An 18,031-nucleotide genomic window follows, 5' to 3' on the forward strand; every position below is an offset into this window, starting at 1 on the left:
AATATAATTTTACATTTAAAAGATGTTTTGAAAAATAAAAAAATAAATTATTTTTCACATCAACTTAAAGTGATATGAAATTTTTGGATCGACCTTTAAATTAACAAGAAAAGAGGTTTTGTGAGCTGAAAATTTTGATGTAAACAAGGAACAGTAGTTTAGTTAGAAGAATGTGAAAACGGGATCTGGTGGAGGTAGCTGGTAGATACGTTGTTCAGATATACGTAAGGAAGTGCTTTAACTGATTTTGTTGGGATCTGCATCCAATGCTATTTATTGTTGTACGAATTTGGTTTAATATAATCCACCAATTCATGCAATGGAAGTGGGAAACTTAAAATCGATTTTTTTTTTTTATAAATTAAAGTCAGATTTAAAGCAAATGAATCAAACGGATGGAGAACGTATCTGAGAATGTCTCAATTATTAGTCTCTAAGATGGCAAATACACCTACTATGTGGATATTTTTTAAAGTCTACTTTAACATCAAATTATAATATATAAATAGAATGTAAATCTAATTATATAATGATTAAATTAAACATAAAAATTACTTTCTAATAATATTATTTTATTTTATAAAAGGAAATTAAATTATCTTGAACGAGAAAACTTATAATTTTTAAACCATATGGTATAAAAAAAAGTATGTATATATAGATTGTCATAAAAACACACTTAATTTATTTGATATTTATTTTAAAATGTATGTAATTACAATATTTTTATTATTGTTTGATATTGAAAAAAAATCTTTTGACATTAAAATTTTGATAATATAATAGATTTCTTTACTTTATTTCTTTTTAAAATAATATTTAATAAATATTTAGATGTCATCAATGTAAGGGGTTTCAAATTATACACAATTGTTCAATAAGCATAATTACATAACTAAACATACAAGGAATTTTGCATTATTAGGTAAGATTTTTATTCAAGGGAGGAACTTCTAATTCAATATTGGGTTTTAACAATTTCATCATTACTTAGCATATTATGAATTGAATTAGTTTTTTTCTCGAAATGGTTTTACTATGAATATCTTAGATTGACTTAAGGAATATCATAATCAAATTTTAAGATTGATTAGTTTTGGATAATATAAATTATGAGGGGCAAAGCTTCAGCTTATGGCATTTTGGAGAAGTTGAACCACAATAAGGATAGAACTTTGAGTTTTATGATTCAACTAGAATTGTAGGATTAGAATGCCAACAATGTAGGTAGCTTGACTATTGATTATATACGTATGCAATATGTCTATGCTTATGTATTCAATCTTCAATGTAGGTAGCAACTATGCTTACTTATTCTAGGAAGATATTTTTATGTTATAATAGTAACATTCTGATTATTTAATCACATCATATAATACAACATATGATAAAATATAATATTAATGGAATTCTCTTATGATATTCTCATTACAAACATTTTGGAGCATCATGACTTAAACCTGACAATATTATATATAAACAAAAAAGTTTTCTCTTTTAACTTTTTACATTTATTAATAATCTAATATGTGAATAATATAAATTTATGTCGAACTTTATAATATTCAAAGTAAATTCTGTATCTTATAATATCTAACATATATTTACATGGCATCTTTCAATCTCTGATAAAAACTTTTTGCATTTTTTTAAATTAGTTTTAACTTAAAAATTAGACCTAAAATACAAAAAAATCATATAACTTGTTCCCATACATTGAACACAAATGACAATAGACAAAGAGGGAATCATAATGAACACATTTATCCATTAGTTAATATTTTAAAAACAATTACAAAAATATAGAGTAGGCACTCAATCATGCACTTAAAGCGCAAAAACTTCAATAGAATTAGAGTAACAGTTATCAAACACCCATATCCACCACGTAACACTCACTAGTAATAATGGAGATAATACTGAGTTATAAAAAATAATCACGATTTCAATATAAACAAAGTAGATATTTAAATAATTAACCTTGATGCAAAACACCAATACAATCGAATATAACTACTCCTTTCAATAAAGAAAAGAGTTGCTATACTCACATGGATATTTTTGTGGAGGATAATAGCTTTTTGTTTCACATGGATATTTTCCCTATGAAATTTGTGAACAATAGGCTTTTACATATCTTCTCTTTACCTTTACTTACTATAATGTCTAAATAAATTAAATAGAAAAGAGAAAATGATATGATTTAATATATTAAAATATGTCTAAATTTGGTTTATTTAGTATTTAATTTTTCACTTATGTTAAATTTTTTATATAAACATATAATTTATTATATACATTTTACAAGTTTATTTTATATATGAATCATTCCCATGTGTCATGTTTAAGATTGATTGGTGATATTTTATAAAAGTTTTTCAATGAGACACTATATATGAAGACAAAAATTATGTTCTAAACATAAATCTTCGTTCTACAACATAATTGAAGTTCTTGTTTACTTAATTTTTTACTAGAGAGGGATACTCTTATTTCTTATATCTTAATTAGAGGAGTTTGTTAAAGTATATTCAATAATTTCTTATAAATCGTGGAGAAAACTTAAATATAAATTCTTTTAATTCTCTGAAACATTTTTTAAAATCAAAATTAGGATTGATTTGAATTTCAAAAGAAACAATACTTAAAATGTAATAATTAATTTAATGATGTTGTCTTAAAGGAGTGGAAATAAGTTAGTTTTTGAATTTTTTTTAATGTTTATAAAACACTATCTATTTCCACTTGCTTTTTTTTTTTAATTTATTAATTCAATATAATCAAATTTAACTTTTAGAACTTTTTATATAAATTCTTGAAATACACATAAAATAAAGGGTTATATATGTTTTTGGTTTCTTAACTTTGAGTGAAGATTGGAAATAGTTCACCTTCAAAACTTTGATATAATTTAGTCTAAAAACTTTTAAAATGTGTGAATTTAATCATTTTAACTAAATTTTATTAGATTTATTTAACGTTTTAAATGTGTTTCATAATAACATTTGTAGTATTTGTACAATTTAATACATTTTTACTTCAATATTAAATGAAAAACACATTTAAAAAATCAAATAAACTTAATAAAATTTGATTAAATAAATTAAACAAATTAAATTAAGGCAGTTTTAAAGAGAAAAGATTAAATTAGTTTAAAATTTTAAAAAAGAACTAACTCTAATTTTCACTAAAAATTAAAAAACTAAAAACATACTTAATTCTAAAATAAATAATGGATTTATAATATTAAAAAAATATACATTAATCATTTTTTTAAATGTAAACCAGCATTGACTCAACCAGAATATGTTGAATGCTGTTGTCTTAGCAATTACGATTTCCAACAACTTAACATACCCCAGCACGGGGATTGAGGCAGGAGATTGAACGTTGTCGCTTTTTTTTTTTTAAATATAATTTAGATATAATGTGATGTATAATATATTAAGATAGTTATTTTTATTTGAGGTATTTGATTCTATATATATATATAGTAATATTAGCTTTCATTTATTTTTTAATTTATAAATATTTTTACAATATTTTATTCTAAAAGTAATGCCATTCCTCCTCCTTTTCAATAAATATTTTATTTACTGTAGTGGATAATTTATTTCTTTTCCTCTTCAAACAAAAATTCAAGTAATTTATTTTTGAATATTTTTTATTGAACTGGTCTTTTCCCTTCAACTTCTCACCCTTTTAACAAATTCGAAATACATTATTTTCTAATGCTCATGTTTGGGAGTTCAAAGAAACATATAAAAGTGTCGTATGTTAAAAAAAAAACATACAAAATGTCTCATCCAAAAGACGATAAAATTTATTAATAGCAACAATAAAAAAATTATCAATATGTTAACTTATTAATAACAACACTTATTTCAATGTCTACTTAATAATGTTCATGCTTTTAACTTCTCTTCTCTTCATAAAATATACTTTTATTAATGTTTACAATGGAAAATAAAATGATTTTCATCCGTTTCCTACTTTCCTACTTTTTCTTTATCTTTTTGGTAGGAATTCACTAATGAAAAATGAAAATAACAAAACTTTATTTTCACATTTTTCTTTATGGAAGCAAAATGAAGTGATTCTTTTTATAATTATTCACATAAACACATTGACTACGTATTTCTTTTTTCAAAAAAAGAAATTCAAATTTAAAGAGCGTGTATAATTTACCCCTCTAGAAATCCATGAATGCTCGTCCCATCCAGAGAACTGTGTTCTTGTCTAAGCAATAATGGTTGCCACCAACTTCTTCACCCAAACACCAAAAGATCAAACTTCCATTAATAATCCTAACCAATATTTATTTTATCACAAGTTCACTTCCTACCATTCTCCAAAGTCACCCTACGCAACACAGACACATAATGGAAGGGCATGGAAGAAGAATAACATCACTACTATGCTTCCACATTCTGCTCCTTCATTTACTCTCCCTAGTGGGAGAGACTGTTGCCAGGGTGCCGGCGGTGATAGTCTTTGGCGACTCTTCCGTTGACGCCGGTAACAACAACTTCATCCCCACCATTGCAAGGAGCAATTTCCAACCATATGGGCGTGACTTTGAAGGTGGAAAAGCCACTGGGAGGTTTTCCAACGGAAAAATACCAACGGATTTTATTTCTGAGGCTTTTGGCCTCAAAACTTGTGTGCCAGCGTACTTGGATCCTAAGTATAATATTTCAGATTTTGCAAATGGGGTCACTTTTGCTTCTGCAGCAACTGGTTATGATAATGCAACTTCAGATGTTCTGGTAATTCATGTCTCTTTCAAACTATTTATAGTGCAAATGCTTTCTTTACTTTTCAACAAACTCTTTTCTTTTTCTTTCTTTCTAGGCCGTTTTGGTTTTCTGAAGTTTTCTATAATGATTTTAGGTCGCCCCATTTTCCTTTATGTTGTTTTTGGTATTTTTTTTTTATATCATGTCTGTCCTTTAATTCCGTTTTATTAGGTAGCTATTATGTTTGAATAATCAATTTATCCATATATGCATGTTTAGTTTGATATGAAAGAAATGAATATTGGTTGCAGTCTGTGATACCATTATGGAAGCAATTAGAGTATTACAAGGGATACCAAAAGAATTTGAGTGCCTATCTTGGTGAAAGCAAGGCAAAAGAGACCATAACTGATGCATTACACCTTACCAGTCTTGGCACAAATGACTTTCTTGAGAACTACTACACCATGCCTGGTAGAGCATCCCAATTCACACCCCAACAGTACCAAATTTTTCTTGCTGGAATAGCTGAGAACTTCATAAGGAGCCTCTATGAACTTGGTGCTAGGAAGATATCCCTAGGAGGGTTACCTCCCATGGGATGCTTGCCACTGGAAAGAACCACAAATATTGCTGGTGGGAATGATTGTGTTGCCAGATTCAATAACATAGCATTGGAGTTCAATGATAGGCTGAAGAATTTGACCGTTAAGCTCAACCAAGAGCTTCCTGGAATTAAATTGGTGTTTTCAAATCCGTATTACATTATGTTGAACATCATAAGAAAGCCTGAACTTTACGGTATGTTGTCACCCCAGAATCATGCATCTTAAAAGTCATACCTATCACAATATGTTATATAAAATACCTATGATGCACAATCATTATAATTCAATTTTTTTCTCTACAGGATTTGAGTCAACCTCAGTGGCATGTTGTGCCACTGGAATGTTTGAGATGGGTTACGCATGCAGCAGGGGTCAGATGTTCAGCTGCACAGATGCTTCCAAATATGTGTTTTGGGACTCTTTCCATCCAACTGAGAAGACAAATAGTATTGTTGCAAAGTACATGGTGCTGCGTGTTTTATATCAATTTTTACAATAAATAACTTCTACTGGAGTTTTATTTAAGTACTGCTACCTCTTCATGTTTGCACATTCGCCATAAACTTCCATTTGGCCTTTCTATGAGTGACTGCATGTCGATGTGTACATATACAAGTATGTCAACACAGCACATTCACCATATAATGTGCTGATAATTAGAAATAAGTCCTTTTGTTTTCGACAATATATAGTATTTATACTTCTCAGGTACTTTACTTTGGCGTCCCCTGTGTATGTTTTCCTTCACATATATATCTTGGCCCTATTATGTTATTGGGTCTATAGTTTGTAATATCAATTTACAATACATGGTTTGGAAAACGTTAATCCTCCCAAGTAGAGAATTTCCTGTTATTTCTTTAGTTGGAATTATTTATAGGAAAAATCAAATACTTACCACATTGCCAAATTCACTTTTGAGAAAGCCTCTAAATCTAAAGAAATTCATCCAAACTTGGTTTCACACATGCTCATCAAATTAACTCTTGGTGGACAACATGATATGAACTCTTTATTAATTATCAGCATCTTAATTTGACATCCTTTCTAGGACATCTATCGTATCGCTTATGAACGGTGCATGAACATTTCCTGAAAGTCAGTCACTTGTGATTGTCAAATTTATCATGATATCACACAACTTTTGACTTTTAAGAAAGTACATTAGTACAACCAATACCAAATCATGCAACTAATAAAACCAATTTTGGGGCTTTAATAACAAAACTAAATAGGAAACTGCCAGCAAGCAAGTACAAAGATGTCCTAGGAGTCAATATGCCGCATCAAGTTAAGTTGCTAAAATTGTGAGGGATCATATACATGACGAAAAACTCACCTAGTTGCTCACCCCATGACTAACAAATTTGGCTCATAATTTGAATCATGGAATATTTTGGTGTGTTTAACCCTTGGACTGGACTAACCATCCTCTCTCTCTCTCTCTCTTTGATGCAAAAGAAAAAGAATGTTATGATTAGACATCCAAGTGTATTTCATATATGTATTAATATGTACATTAACCCAACCAAGTTATGTTTCATACGATTTCTATTTCTCATTGCCTCAGTTAACAGTATCAATGTCTTGTAAGTTTCTATATAATTCAGAAGTCTATGACTGATACAAAGGGAATAGTCTCAGTACCTTCGTCTATCAATGGCAGGAAACAAAAGTATATATGCCTACGATTTATAGCTTCACCTGCTAAACTACACCAAAATACTTCAAGTATTACAAGGAACAAACATAATATTAGGCCTAGAGGAGGACAAAACACAAAAATGACATACCGACAGGCAGAAGGCAGAGCGCACAATACAAAACAAGCAAATAAACTAAAAGGACAATGAAGAGAATAATGACTAATAATAAGTCAATTCAATTTTTGGCAGTTAACTTGCTAAGTCACACTGTAGACCAGAGGAAATGCTTATGTAAGAAGAAATCATGCCATGCTATATTGTATACAGTGCAAGAAACAGACTTTGATGATTAAAAGATTCTGTCAATTACTCAATTTTGAATATCATAGATCAATATATAAATAAGAAAGTTGCATTATCATAAGAAGAAATCGTCTATTAACATCTTAGTACTAACATATTCTCACGTAAGAGATGTTAAGGCTTGTCCTCTTTCACTATATGTATTTTGTTTCTTCTTTTGGTTATTGATATCATCATATATGAAGATTGTTTTCCATTGATTAGTACTAATAGATTATCCTGAAATTTGGTACTTTTGACTGATACGCATAAAGTAATATATGTTAATTCTGTTCTATTCTACTAAACACGGGAAACTTCTATTCGTAAACCACAGTCCCAGCTGTGATAAAACACTCTGTAGAAACACTACATAAAGAAATGGCAAAGAAGCCTTATTTGAAGCAGATCACCTCAATTACCATGAAAATATTATAGTTAATATAACAGTTTCTGTTGTCCTGACCAGATTTATCAGACATCTACTATAAATAATTTCCTTCTTCACTATCATTCATTTAATGTTTCTTAATTGTCCAAAATAAAGGAAATAGCTAAAACCAAGTCAAGTGGGGGGAAAATTAAGCTGGCACGCCTGCGTAGTACTTATATAACCTCAGTCTACCCAGACATCAAAGAATAAAAAGAAAAAAATAATTCTTTTTCTTTATTGAAATAGAATTTTATCGTGCATAAAAGAAAAACAGCCTATTCCTTTGCAAAGACATCTCCTATATCAAAAGAAAAAATTCTTTTGGCTAAAATGATTTAGTAATGCATATATTAACATAAATAGACACTTCACAAAACTTAAGGGAAGAGCTGGCTCTTATCTTGCAATAACTTCTTTAGACCATCCCAGATGATTGGACCTTCAGGATGTGCATTCACAATGTATTTTACAAACTTTTCATCAGAGGATGCGAGGATAGTGCTCAAGGCCATCATAGGTTTTGCTGCTTTCCTTTCTGCCACCCAAGCATACATTGAAAATCTGAGCATGATTCTCTCTAAATCATAACACAAGTATGCCGGAAATGCCACGACGCACTCCAATGGGTAACCTAAAATGTTTCTTAAGAAATCAATCTTCTTTTGAATCACAACTTTGTTCTGGTTTAGAATCATAGGAGCACATTTTATCATTTTGAGTGCAATGTTATAGTCCAAACCAGCTTCAACAAGGCAATCAAACCTCTCCTGTAATTGATCACCTCTCCCTCGGAATCTTTTTATTGCTTTTGCCATCTCCTCAGAGTTCTCAGCATATCCCAACTTCAGCAAGAATGTTGTTTTCTCCAAATGTTTACTTGGGTCGTCACGCAATAACTGTAAATTAGAATTCTGTTTCAGTTTTGAAGCCAAACTAACTAGCTTCAGTGGATCATCCTTTATGATTTGGCATAGATCAGCTTTTCTAAGTTTTAACTGCGAACAAACAGCTTTAGGGCCTTTCAAGGGATGTGAGCTCAGGAGATGCATGTGGTTAGACAAGATACGCGAAATGTCATCTATATCCATTCCAACATAATGCAAAAAGCCAATCACTCCCAAAAGATTTTTTCCACACTTCTTAGTCAAGATATGAGGATATTCAACAAAACAAGAATAAATTGCATTCCTATTGAGATCTAACTTAAATGCTAGACCCAAAAATACATACACCTTCTTCTCAAGACCTTCCAGTAATAATGCGGGGTTTTCCTTGAAGAAATTGTGCATCTGTTCTTCAGAATAACCAACTTTATGAAAAAATTGTATAGCATCAAGCATTTTTCTTGGGTCATATGTTTTCAAACAAGACATGTAATTCCCAATCCAATCAAGTCCAATACCAATTTTCTTCAACCAATCCAGAACATTGGCCAATTCAACACTTGTTTCACCAACCAAAAGTGAAGGGCAACAAACAACAAGCTTGATGACCATGGATCTACTCAAACCTAACTTTTCATAACCTCGAAATTTCGACAACAGCAATCCATTAGAATACCCGAAAACCTCCTTTGCCTCTCGATAAATCTTCCCTACCCTATTCCTTGGAACTCCATAATTACTAAAAACGTGGAAATTGGCAAGCATAACATGATCATCAGACAAATACATCATACCACGTGGGAGAAACAAAGGCAACTCACGAGGGCTAATCCCCAAACTCTCAAAGAATGGTTCAAACTCATTAATGGGGTTGTACCACAGCCACTTCCTCAAACAAGTGGCAACATCATCATCTTGTCCACGAAACTCTGACACCAAACCTTGAACAAAAGATGGTGAATTTTTGCTAATGAACTCAGCATCCAAGAAGCTGTATCCCCGGCTCGAATGCAAGTAATCTAACAGCACATCCTGCACTTTCCCCTTTACCTGCCGAGATAATCGTTTCACAGAAAAGTGTGAGTGAATGAAATGCACCCTTGAGACTTGAAGAACAAGGGTAGCCGTAGAACTAGGAAAGCTTGGAACTTTGGGAGAAAGGGGAAACGGGTTTCGTGTTGTTAGGGGTTTTTTATATGAACCATGAAAGAAAAGAAAGGGATGGTTTCCATTGTGGTGGGAAATCATCGGGAAGAAATAACCCTTCGCGACAGGGATGCGTGCATTTACAAAGGGCGCTTGTTTGAGGCATCAAAATGCAACATGGTACATTTTCAGTTAAAGTGGCAGCTATGGCTAAGGTCAATGCAACTGAAAGGGGCGAAGAAGAACGATATAAATGACCTTATTTTTGTTGATTTTAAAGTTTATTTTACTTTACCTCTAGCAAATATTTTAAGAGGTTCATTCATACGTAAGTATATAATCTTTAATAATTATCATTTGTCATTAGTTTTATGTTTATTATTGAACAATCAAATAAAAGAAGTCTTTATGTTGGTGATTAAATTCACTGTGTTAACGGCAACAATGTCCTCTAAAATATATATTTTTCTTAATTCTGAAATTATATTTTTTATGAAAATAATAATGTTAGGTTTTCCATTTAAAAAACACACTTTTCACAAATAAAATGATTAAATCTAAATATAAATATGACTAGTTTCTAAAGTGATTATTCCTGCACATTTTCTTCTTTTCTGCACCTCCAAAATTATATATATATATATATATATATATATATATATATATATATATATTTTAACTTTTATTAAATTAATTTTTTTACTTTTTTTCTTTTTTTTCTTCAAAAGTTCCAAATACATTTTTTTTAACGGATTTTCGAAAGCGGTTCAAGAAAGGAAGAAAGGTAAAAAGACATGAACCGTGATTCAAAATAAGTTTATTCCTTAAACATATTTCGAGTTTAAGAAAAAAACGTATTAAATTTAAAATAACAAAAAAATTTAAAATAATAAATAATAGATTTTGAAAATTCAAAATAAAACAAACAAAACAAAATTAACAAATTTAACAAAATTTTAAATAAAAATAACAAAAAATGAAACGTTAAATTTTTTGTTAAGAAAATTTTCTGTTTTGATTTTTTTTTATTTTGAATTTTTAAAATTTATTATTTATTATTTATATTTATTTTTGGTTATTTTTTATTTTAAAGTATATGTCAAAATATGTTTAAAAAATAAATGTGTTTACGTATTACAAGAAACTAACTTTCGAAAGATACTGAGGTTGTTGATTTTCGAAAGTTGGTTAAAAACGAAAAGTATTTGAAACTTAACTGACTTTTGTATCTAGAATCTTAATCCCGATTAAGAAATAAAAGAAGTACAATGAAACCAGAAGGAAGAGAAGAGAAAAGTAAAAAGAAAATTAATTTAATAAAAAATTAAAGTTTATATATGTAATTTTGGAGATACAAAAGGAAAAAAAGGAAGTGCAGGAGAATCAATGTATAGTAAATTATACTATTTTTAATTCAAAACCTTACCATTAATTTGTGATTTTAATATCACTAATAATTTCTTTTAACAAAAATTAGCTGATAGATATTACATTAAGGACACATAATATTTAAGATATGTTCAATTTTCTAATTTTTATTTAATTTAAGACTTATTTAATTTAAGACTTAGACTTATTTAAATTCTTACCATAATTATTAATGACAAATAGACGAAAATAAATAATTTTTTAGTGTGTTTTCTTGTTAAGTACTTAGTGTAGAATATTTTATAATTACTTTTACAATTTTAAAAGATGTTTTTTTTTAATTGTAATAAAGTGGAGTTTGCTTTTCCTTATTTTAAGAGGCTGCTGCTCAAGCTTTTAATTTGTATAACATAACATTGTATTTCATGTCCATTAGCATACATTGACTTGAGAAAGGATAGACTGATCTGATATAATTTCATACAGGAGGTGAAAGTACAATTTGTGTAATTTATAACACTATATATAAACAAAAGCTGCGGCCTCCAAAACGCCAGCATATCATCATCTCCACGAGCCTTCCTTTGCCAATTAGTCAGTACAATATTAGCTTCATACAGAATGTGAGCAAGAGACGTCCCAATTCTTATACTACCAATGCTGAAAATCTGAAATTGTATTTGCAAAGAGGTGAAAGTACTTGCTTGTTCATTGATCAGTCTTTGAGCATCCATACAACTTTAATTCCATTTTTCTGATTTTTTTTTCATCCAAGCTAGTTTTAGAAGTGACTAGACATCGAACAAGAAAGCCATGTACATATGAGCCACACTCATGCTTGAGCAGACTGCCAAAACTATTAGGGAAAACCTAAGTTTCACAACTACTAAAGATAATTTTATTTATGATATCCTTCTTATGGTTCATTGAACTTCAATGTCGATATTGGCTGTTTTTGTTCGAATATTCTTCATGGTTCAAACCTGAGAGCATTAGCAGTTTTACCTCTTGTTGGGCAGTTTTCATTCGTAATATTCAAAACTGCTTCTAGTAGCCTTGACAAATTTGAGGGAGACATGCTACCTGAGCACTTGTTAATAATACCTTTGAACCATTTCATTCAGCTGCTGTGACTATTACCTGAACATATCATGCTTTTCTTCATCAGATAGAGACTTTCTCAACAATTTTGATTTAACTTTGGTGCCAGGCAAGGCTTCCTCAACCAGCAGAAACGTGTTCTCAAGACTTGACAATTCCAACTCCAGAAATACAAGCAACTGTAACACTCGCATCATCTCCAAGTGTACATTCAGATTTAGATTCTTCGGCATTATTACAACTTCAGCTGCCCTTTTATCATCAAGGACAAGAGGTGTACGTATGCAAAATTCTCAGATAAACACAATGTCTCAGACAAAATTCTGCCAAGGTTTCATCACATTCAACAACTGATTCCACGTAAGGTGGTGATAGAAACTAGTTTAGAGAGTCATACAAACTGTTTTCACCGTCAGATAGAGTAAGCAAAGACTATGTTCAAGTTTCGAAAAGGTCACTTGGGATTGCAATTGCTAACCCTCTTCATATACTCTTGTTTTCTTCCTCGTAGAAAAAAGGAACTATGTCTTCCAGCATAAATATTAGTAGTGTTTTGGATCCAATAAGCCATCAAAATTATCAACAAGCCTTAAAACAGTTCAATGAAAGTTGAGTTCAAGGGAATCCTCATGCTAGAAATCCAGTTAGAATATATGAAAGTGTAGAGTTATGCTTGCACATACAGATGATATGAAATATTTTACAATCTGGTTTAGAAAAAAAATGAAAAGAAAATTCCATGAAATAGCAAAAATAACATTTTGAAAGGCCCTGAGGCTTAAAGCATAGTATATTATATAAAACAATCAAAATAATTGTAAGAGATTATAAGTGGTGGAGATCCCACATTCACTAAAGATAGTTAAATTATAATATATAAGTAGATACAAACTTCATCTTACACAACGATTTTGTAAGGTTGAGTTAAACTTAAAATTTACTTTATAAGATTATCTATCAATATTTGAAGGGTTTGTTATGCTATCTATTCATTTAAGATATTGAGTCCTCATTATGAGAATGTGTTTTGAAGATCCTATATTAACTAAAGAAATGACTAAATTATAATATACAAGTTAGAGTAAATCTTAAGTTACAAACTGATTTTGTAAGGTTAAATTAAGTTTAGAGTAGAATTTTTAAGAACAAGTAAACATTTTATATAAAAAAAATCAAAGTTACAACATAGAACATGGCAAATTGGCAATAAAAGTAAAATAAAACGTAGTATCTATCTCACTCAACAATATGAACAGAACATGATAGCACATAAGCCAACTCTTTTCAAGATACTAATGTTTTGAACGAAATCATGGTCAAAACAGTGAATACAATTATGCAAATTTTAGCAGAAGATAACTCACCTTCAAGCGGTAAAAGTGTTCATTGCTTGAAAGATTCCATTGATTAAAGTTAAGAAACAATAAAAAAGAGAGGGATGAGAACAAAATAGGACAATACAATGTGGGAAAACATGGGATGATTTGAGTAGAAAATGGTGCAAGAAGAAGTAAATTGAACAAGAAGGCAAAAAGAAGATAAAGACAAATGGCAAGTGTATGCCCCCGGTAAATGTTATGTACATAAGCAATTGCTTCCAAATAGCATCAAGACAACATAACGATAGATAGCAATATTATCAACAAAAGAAATCTTAACACGCAGAAAATAGACAGCCCTCTATATTTAAAAAAAAAAATGCAAGGGATTTTAGGAACAAAGAGCAAGCAAAGCATGCATTAAAATCAAGAGACAACTTATCAAAACAAAACTTGGATACATTGCAAGGAGCTATTAGTTCTTATCTTTTTTAGATAACCTTTTTAAACCCTTCCAGACGGCTGGACCTTGAGGATGCACGTTCACAAAGTACTTTTCAAAGCGTTTATCATTGGATGCAACTATGGTACTCAAGGTTAACGTAGGATTTATGGCATTCCTCTCCTTCAGCCATGCATACATTGAAAGTCTTTCAACAATTTTGTCCAAATCATGGCAAAAGTATGTTGGAAATCCCACGAGACATTCTAGTGGGTAATCTAAAACATCTTTTAAGAAATCAATTTTCCTTTTAATTACAGTTTTGTTCTGGCTTAGAATCATAGGAGCTCGTTTTATCATTTCGATCGCACTATTATAGTCCAAACCAGCTTCTACCAGGCAATCAAACCTCTCTTGTAATTGATCACCTCTACCTCTGAACATTCTTAATGCTCTTGCCATCTCTTCAGAGTTTTCAGTATATCCCAATTTCAGCAAGAAAGTTCTTTTTTCCAAATAGTTTCGTGGGTCATGACTATCTACCTTTCCATCGCTCTTCTGTTGCTGCTTTGATGAAAAACTAATTAGCTTCAATGGATCATCCTTTATGATTTGATACAAATCAGCTTTTCCAACTTTTAACTCCTGACAGACAGTTTTATGACCTTTCAAGGAACATGTACTCAAGAGATGCACGTGCTTAGAGAAAATGTGAGAAATGTCATCTTTTCCCATTCCAATAGCACACAAAAAGCCAATCACTTTCAACATATTTTTCGCACACTTATATGACAAGATATTGGGATACTCCACAAAATAAGAATAAATCACATTTATCTCAACACCAATTTTAACCAATCGACCAAAAAATAAGTACACCTTCTTCCCAATACCTTCCAAAAACAGTTTCGGGTTTCCCCTAAACAAATTGTGGATCCGTTCCTCAGAATAACCCACTTTATGAAGAAACTGCAATGTATCAAGCATTCTTTTCCAACTATATGTCCTTGAACAAGACAAGTAATTCACCATCAAATCACTTTCAATCCCTATTCTCTTCATCCACTCAAGCACAGCAACTAATTCATAATTGACATCACCAACCAAAAGCAAAGGACAGCAAACAACAAGCTTCACAACATTTGATCTACTCAAACCCAAATTCTCATAGCCTTGCAACTTTGACTCCAACAAACCACCGGCATACCCAAAAATTTCTTTTGCCTCTTTATAGAACCTCCCCATTCTATTCCTTGGCACCCCGTAGTTACACAAAACATGGAAATTATGAAGCAACACGTGATCATCAGCCAAGAAAATCATGTCATGGGGGAGAAACAAATGCAACTCGGAAAGGCCAATTCCCAAACTCTCGAAAAACGGTTCAAACTCGTTGATGGGGTTGTACCTGAAGAACTTCCGTAACGATCGGGGAGCGTCATCTTTCTCGTCAATCATGGACACCAATGATTCAACAAAACGAGGCGAGTTCTTGCTGATGTACTCCGCGTCGGAGAAGGTGTAGCCGCGCGTGAAATGCAGGTAATCCATTAGAGCGCGTTGAAGTTCAGTCCTCAAGAGGCGAGAGACCCGTTTGATGGAACGTGGCAAGAGAACCGAACTCGGTGGAGGAAAATCGGGAACTGGATTTGACTCTGAAGCAAGAAAGCATCGAACTTTGAGGGAAATGAAAAATGGGTTTTTTCGTGGAAGGGGTCTTGGAGGCATGGCCCGGTGGGAAGGAAAGAAGCCACTTGAAATCAGCAGGGAAATCATTTGAAAGAACTATTAGTTATGAGTTGAAACACTAAAGAGGGAAGAACATGAAGGAATGGATTGTGACTATAATTTTAATTATTATTATTATTATTATTATTACTTTTGCTTACAATATTTCTTGTTTTGGACTTTCAGACTAAATAAATGTGAATTAAAATATTTCAATGAGTGATTATTAAATTATTTTTAAATTAAAATAGAGTTGAATTTGATTAAAATTAATTTTGAAGTGAAGTGAATTATGTTTAAATGTTTTTGATATAGAAACAAGTCAATAGTAAAAATTGTTACAATTTTTTTCTCCGTCCCAAAAATTATTTAAATTTCTTCAATTAAAAGTTAAACTTAGACTCATAATTAATTATTTAACATAACATTAACCTCTGGACAATAACTTATAAGTAGGGCTGGGCATCATTAACTAAATTATACTAAACTATGGATTATCTATACTATTTTGCACTATAAAAACTAAACTACTTTTTATAAAAACTGAATTATACTTATTTGTAGTTCACTTCAAAAAATCTGAACTTTTTTTATTAAGAGTTTAGTTAACTACTTCAAACTATGTACTTTATTTTACTTTTGCTTGTTTAATTGTTTTGCTCTTCTTCTATTTCCAGCAACACAAACATAAGAAATAAAGGCACAGGTGTGTGTGTGTGTATATATATATATATATATATATATATATATATATATATATATATATATATATATATATATATATAAAATTTAGATTTTATTAATTTTGTTTTCTATGACGACGTGAGACAATTTTTTTTACGTCACTTTTATTTATATATATATATATATAGATAAATAAATAAATGTTCTTTTTCAAGTCTCTTAAAAAGTTAACTATTATTATAATAATTATTAAAATAAAATGATATTATTAAATTTATACTAAAATAGTTATATATTTTAAAAAAAACTAAATTTTATTATATTGTAATTATATTTCAAAAACTGGTAATTATTTTTATAACTTAATAAAATTAACTATAATTGTAAAAATAAAAAGATAAAAGTACTTATGTAAATAATTATAAAATATAATATTATATATATATATATATATATATATATATATATATATATATATATATATATATATGAGAATTCAGAAAAAGATGAGAAGAGAAGAAAGATAGAGAGTTTTTATATTAAACTAGATAATTGTCAAAATAAAAATATTTCAAATAACGCAAAACAGAGATAAACAGAAATATTTTTTAGAGATTAAGTTTTTAATCTATATAAAATAATATATAAATAAATTTATATTATTAAATTAAACTATATTTAATATGAGAATCAAATTTTAGACATTTTATATTTTTAAATTAATAATAAATAGTAATGATAAATAATTATAGTTATTAATTTAATTTTAATAATATGATAAAATAGTACCAATAATATTTCATTAATTTTTTTAAATTTTTTATTATAATTATTTACTAATTCTAATTATATAGATTTATAATTTAATTTTTTTAAATGCTGTGATGTTATTGAATACTAATTTATTTGTTTGTAATTATTAAAAAAAATCAAATTGAACTAATTCTTTTAACTCTATCGATGATTAGCCATTGACAGTTGTATTAGTGCAAAACCACATTTATTTATTAGAAAAAGGTGCATTGTAGTTAACTGAATTGTTTTGTAGTTAACTGAACTAAAAAATAGTTTAGTTCAGTTTTTTTGAACTATTTTCTAGTGCAGTTTAGTTTTTTTAAACTATTTTATAGTTAATTGTAATAGATTTATAGTGCAGTGCAAATAGTGCAGTTTGCCCACCCCTTATAAGAGAGTATTTTACAAAGAATCTGAATTATTTTGTGTTAAAAATATAATATTTTGATAGAAATTTAGGGAAAATAGTATAATTCCATAAATTTATAAAAATTGATTTAATTGTTTAAAATAGAAGCATTTTAAATTTCCCAAAAACAATAAATTTTAAAATTTTCATATATTTTTTCAGTCGTTTCTTCTCTATCTTTTCCCTGCTTTTTTTTTTATAATTCTGTATATCTTTTTTCTCTAGTCGCACTTTATGCTCTCTCTTGTAGCATTTTGTTAGTTCTTTCTTTCTTTCTTTCTGTTTTTCTCTACTCTCTTCTTTCTATTATCTGATATTAATATAAAAAAATAGATTTTAAAACTATTAAATATTTAAATTTTGACTAATACATATTTTATAAAAGGC

At 29.5% G+C, this 18,031-nt stretch overlaps 3 protein-coding genes across 3 annotated transcripts; 1 reads left to right on the forward strand and 2 right to left on the reverse strand.

The window, feature by feature from the left end:
* The first annotated feature begins 4,337 nt into the window (after positions 1 to 4,337).
* On the forward strand, positions 4,338 to 6,169 carry LOC148204564 (GDSL esterase/lipase At2g04570-like). Its single transcript, XM_088093859.1, has 3 exons — positions 4,338 to 4,769; positions 5,051 to 5,540; positions 5,650 to 6,169. Exons 1-3 carry the CDS (start codon positions 4,383 to 4,385, stop codon positions 5,844 to 5,846), a joined length of 1,074 nt encoding a protein of 357 aa, XP_087949985.1. The 5' UTR covers positions 4,338 to 4,382; the 3' UTR covers positions 5,847 to 6,169.
* Positions 6,170 to 7,975: 1,806 nt separating this feature from the next.
* On the reverse strand, positions 7,976 to 10,024 carry LOC124845901 (transcription termination factor MTEF18, mitochondrial-like). Its single transcript, XM_047323093.2, has one exon. The coding sequence runs from the start codon at positions 9,898 to 9,900 to the stop codon at positions 8,146 to 8,148; it is 1,755 nt and encodes a 584-aa protein (XP_047179049.2). The 5' UTR covers positions 9,901 to 10,024; the 3' UTR covers positions 7,976 to 8,145.
* A 3,803-nt stretch (positions 10,025 to 13,827) lies between these two features.
* On the reverse strand, positions 13,828 to 15,825 carry LOC148204565 (transcription termination factor MTEF18, mitochondrial-like). The gene has a single exon (XM_088093869.1). The coding sequence runs from the start codon at positions 15,802 to 15,804 to the stop codon at positions 14,062 to 14,064; it is 1,743 nt and encodes a 580-aa protein (XP_087949995.1). The 5' UTR covers positions 15,805 to 15,825; the 3' UTR covers positions 13,828 to 14,061.
* Positions 15,826 to 18,031: the final 2,206 nt, after the last annotated feature.

The sequence above is a fragment of the Vigna umbellata genome, chromosome 1 (genome assembly GCF_029865625.1).
Source record: "Vigna umbellata cultivar VRB3 chromosome 1, Vumbellata_1.0, whole genome shotgun sequence".
NCBI classification, from domain to species: domain Eukaryota; kingdom Viridiplantae; phylum Streptophyta; class Magnoliopsida; order Fabales; family Fabaceae; genus Vigna; species Vigna umbellata.

Excerpts from the sequence above, each read along its gene's own strand:
- LOC124845901 (XM_047323093.2), bottom strand. The coding sequence starts at position 9,900 with ATGATTTCCCACCACAATGGAAACCATCCCTTTCTTTTCTTTCATGGT.
- LOC148204565 (XM_088093869.1), bottom strand. The coding sequence starts at position 15,804 with ATGATTTCCCTGCTGATTTCAAGTGGCTTCTTTCCTTCCCACCGGGCC.
- LOC148204564 (XM_088093859.1), top strand. The coding sequence starts at position 4,383 with ATGGAAGGGCATGGAAGAAGAATAACATCACTACTATGCTTCCACATT. Across the intron at positions 4,770-5,050 it reads ATGCAACTTCAGATGTTCTG|TCTGTGATACCATTATGGAA; the intron begins GTAATTCATGTC and ends TATTGGTTGCAG. Across the intron at positions 5,541-5,649 it reads AAGAAAGCCTGAACTTTACG|GATTTGAGTCAACCTCAGTG; the intron begins GTATGTTGTCAC and ends TTTTCTCTACAG.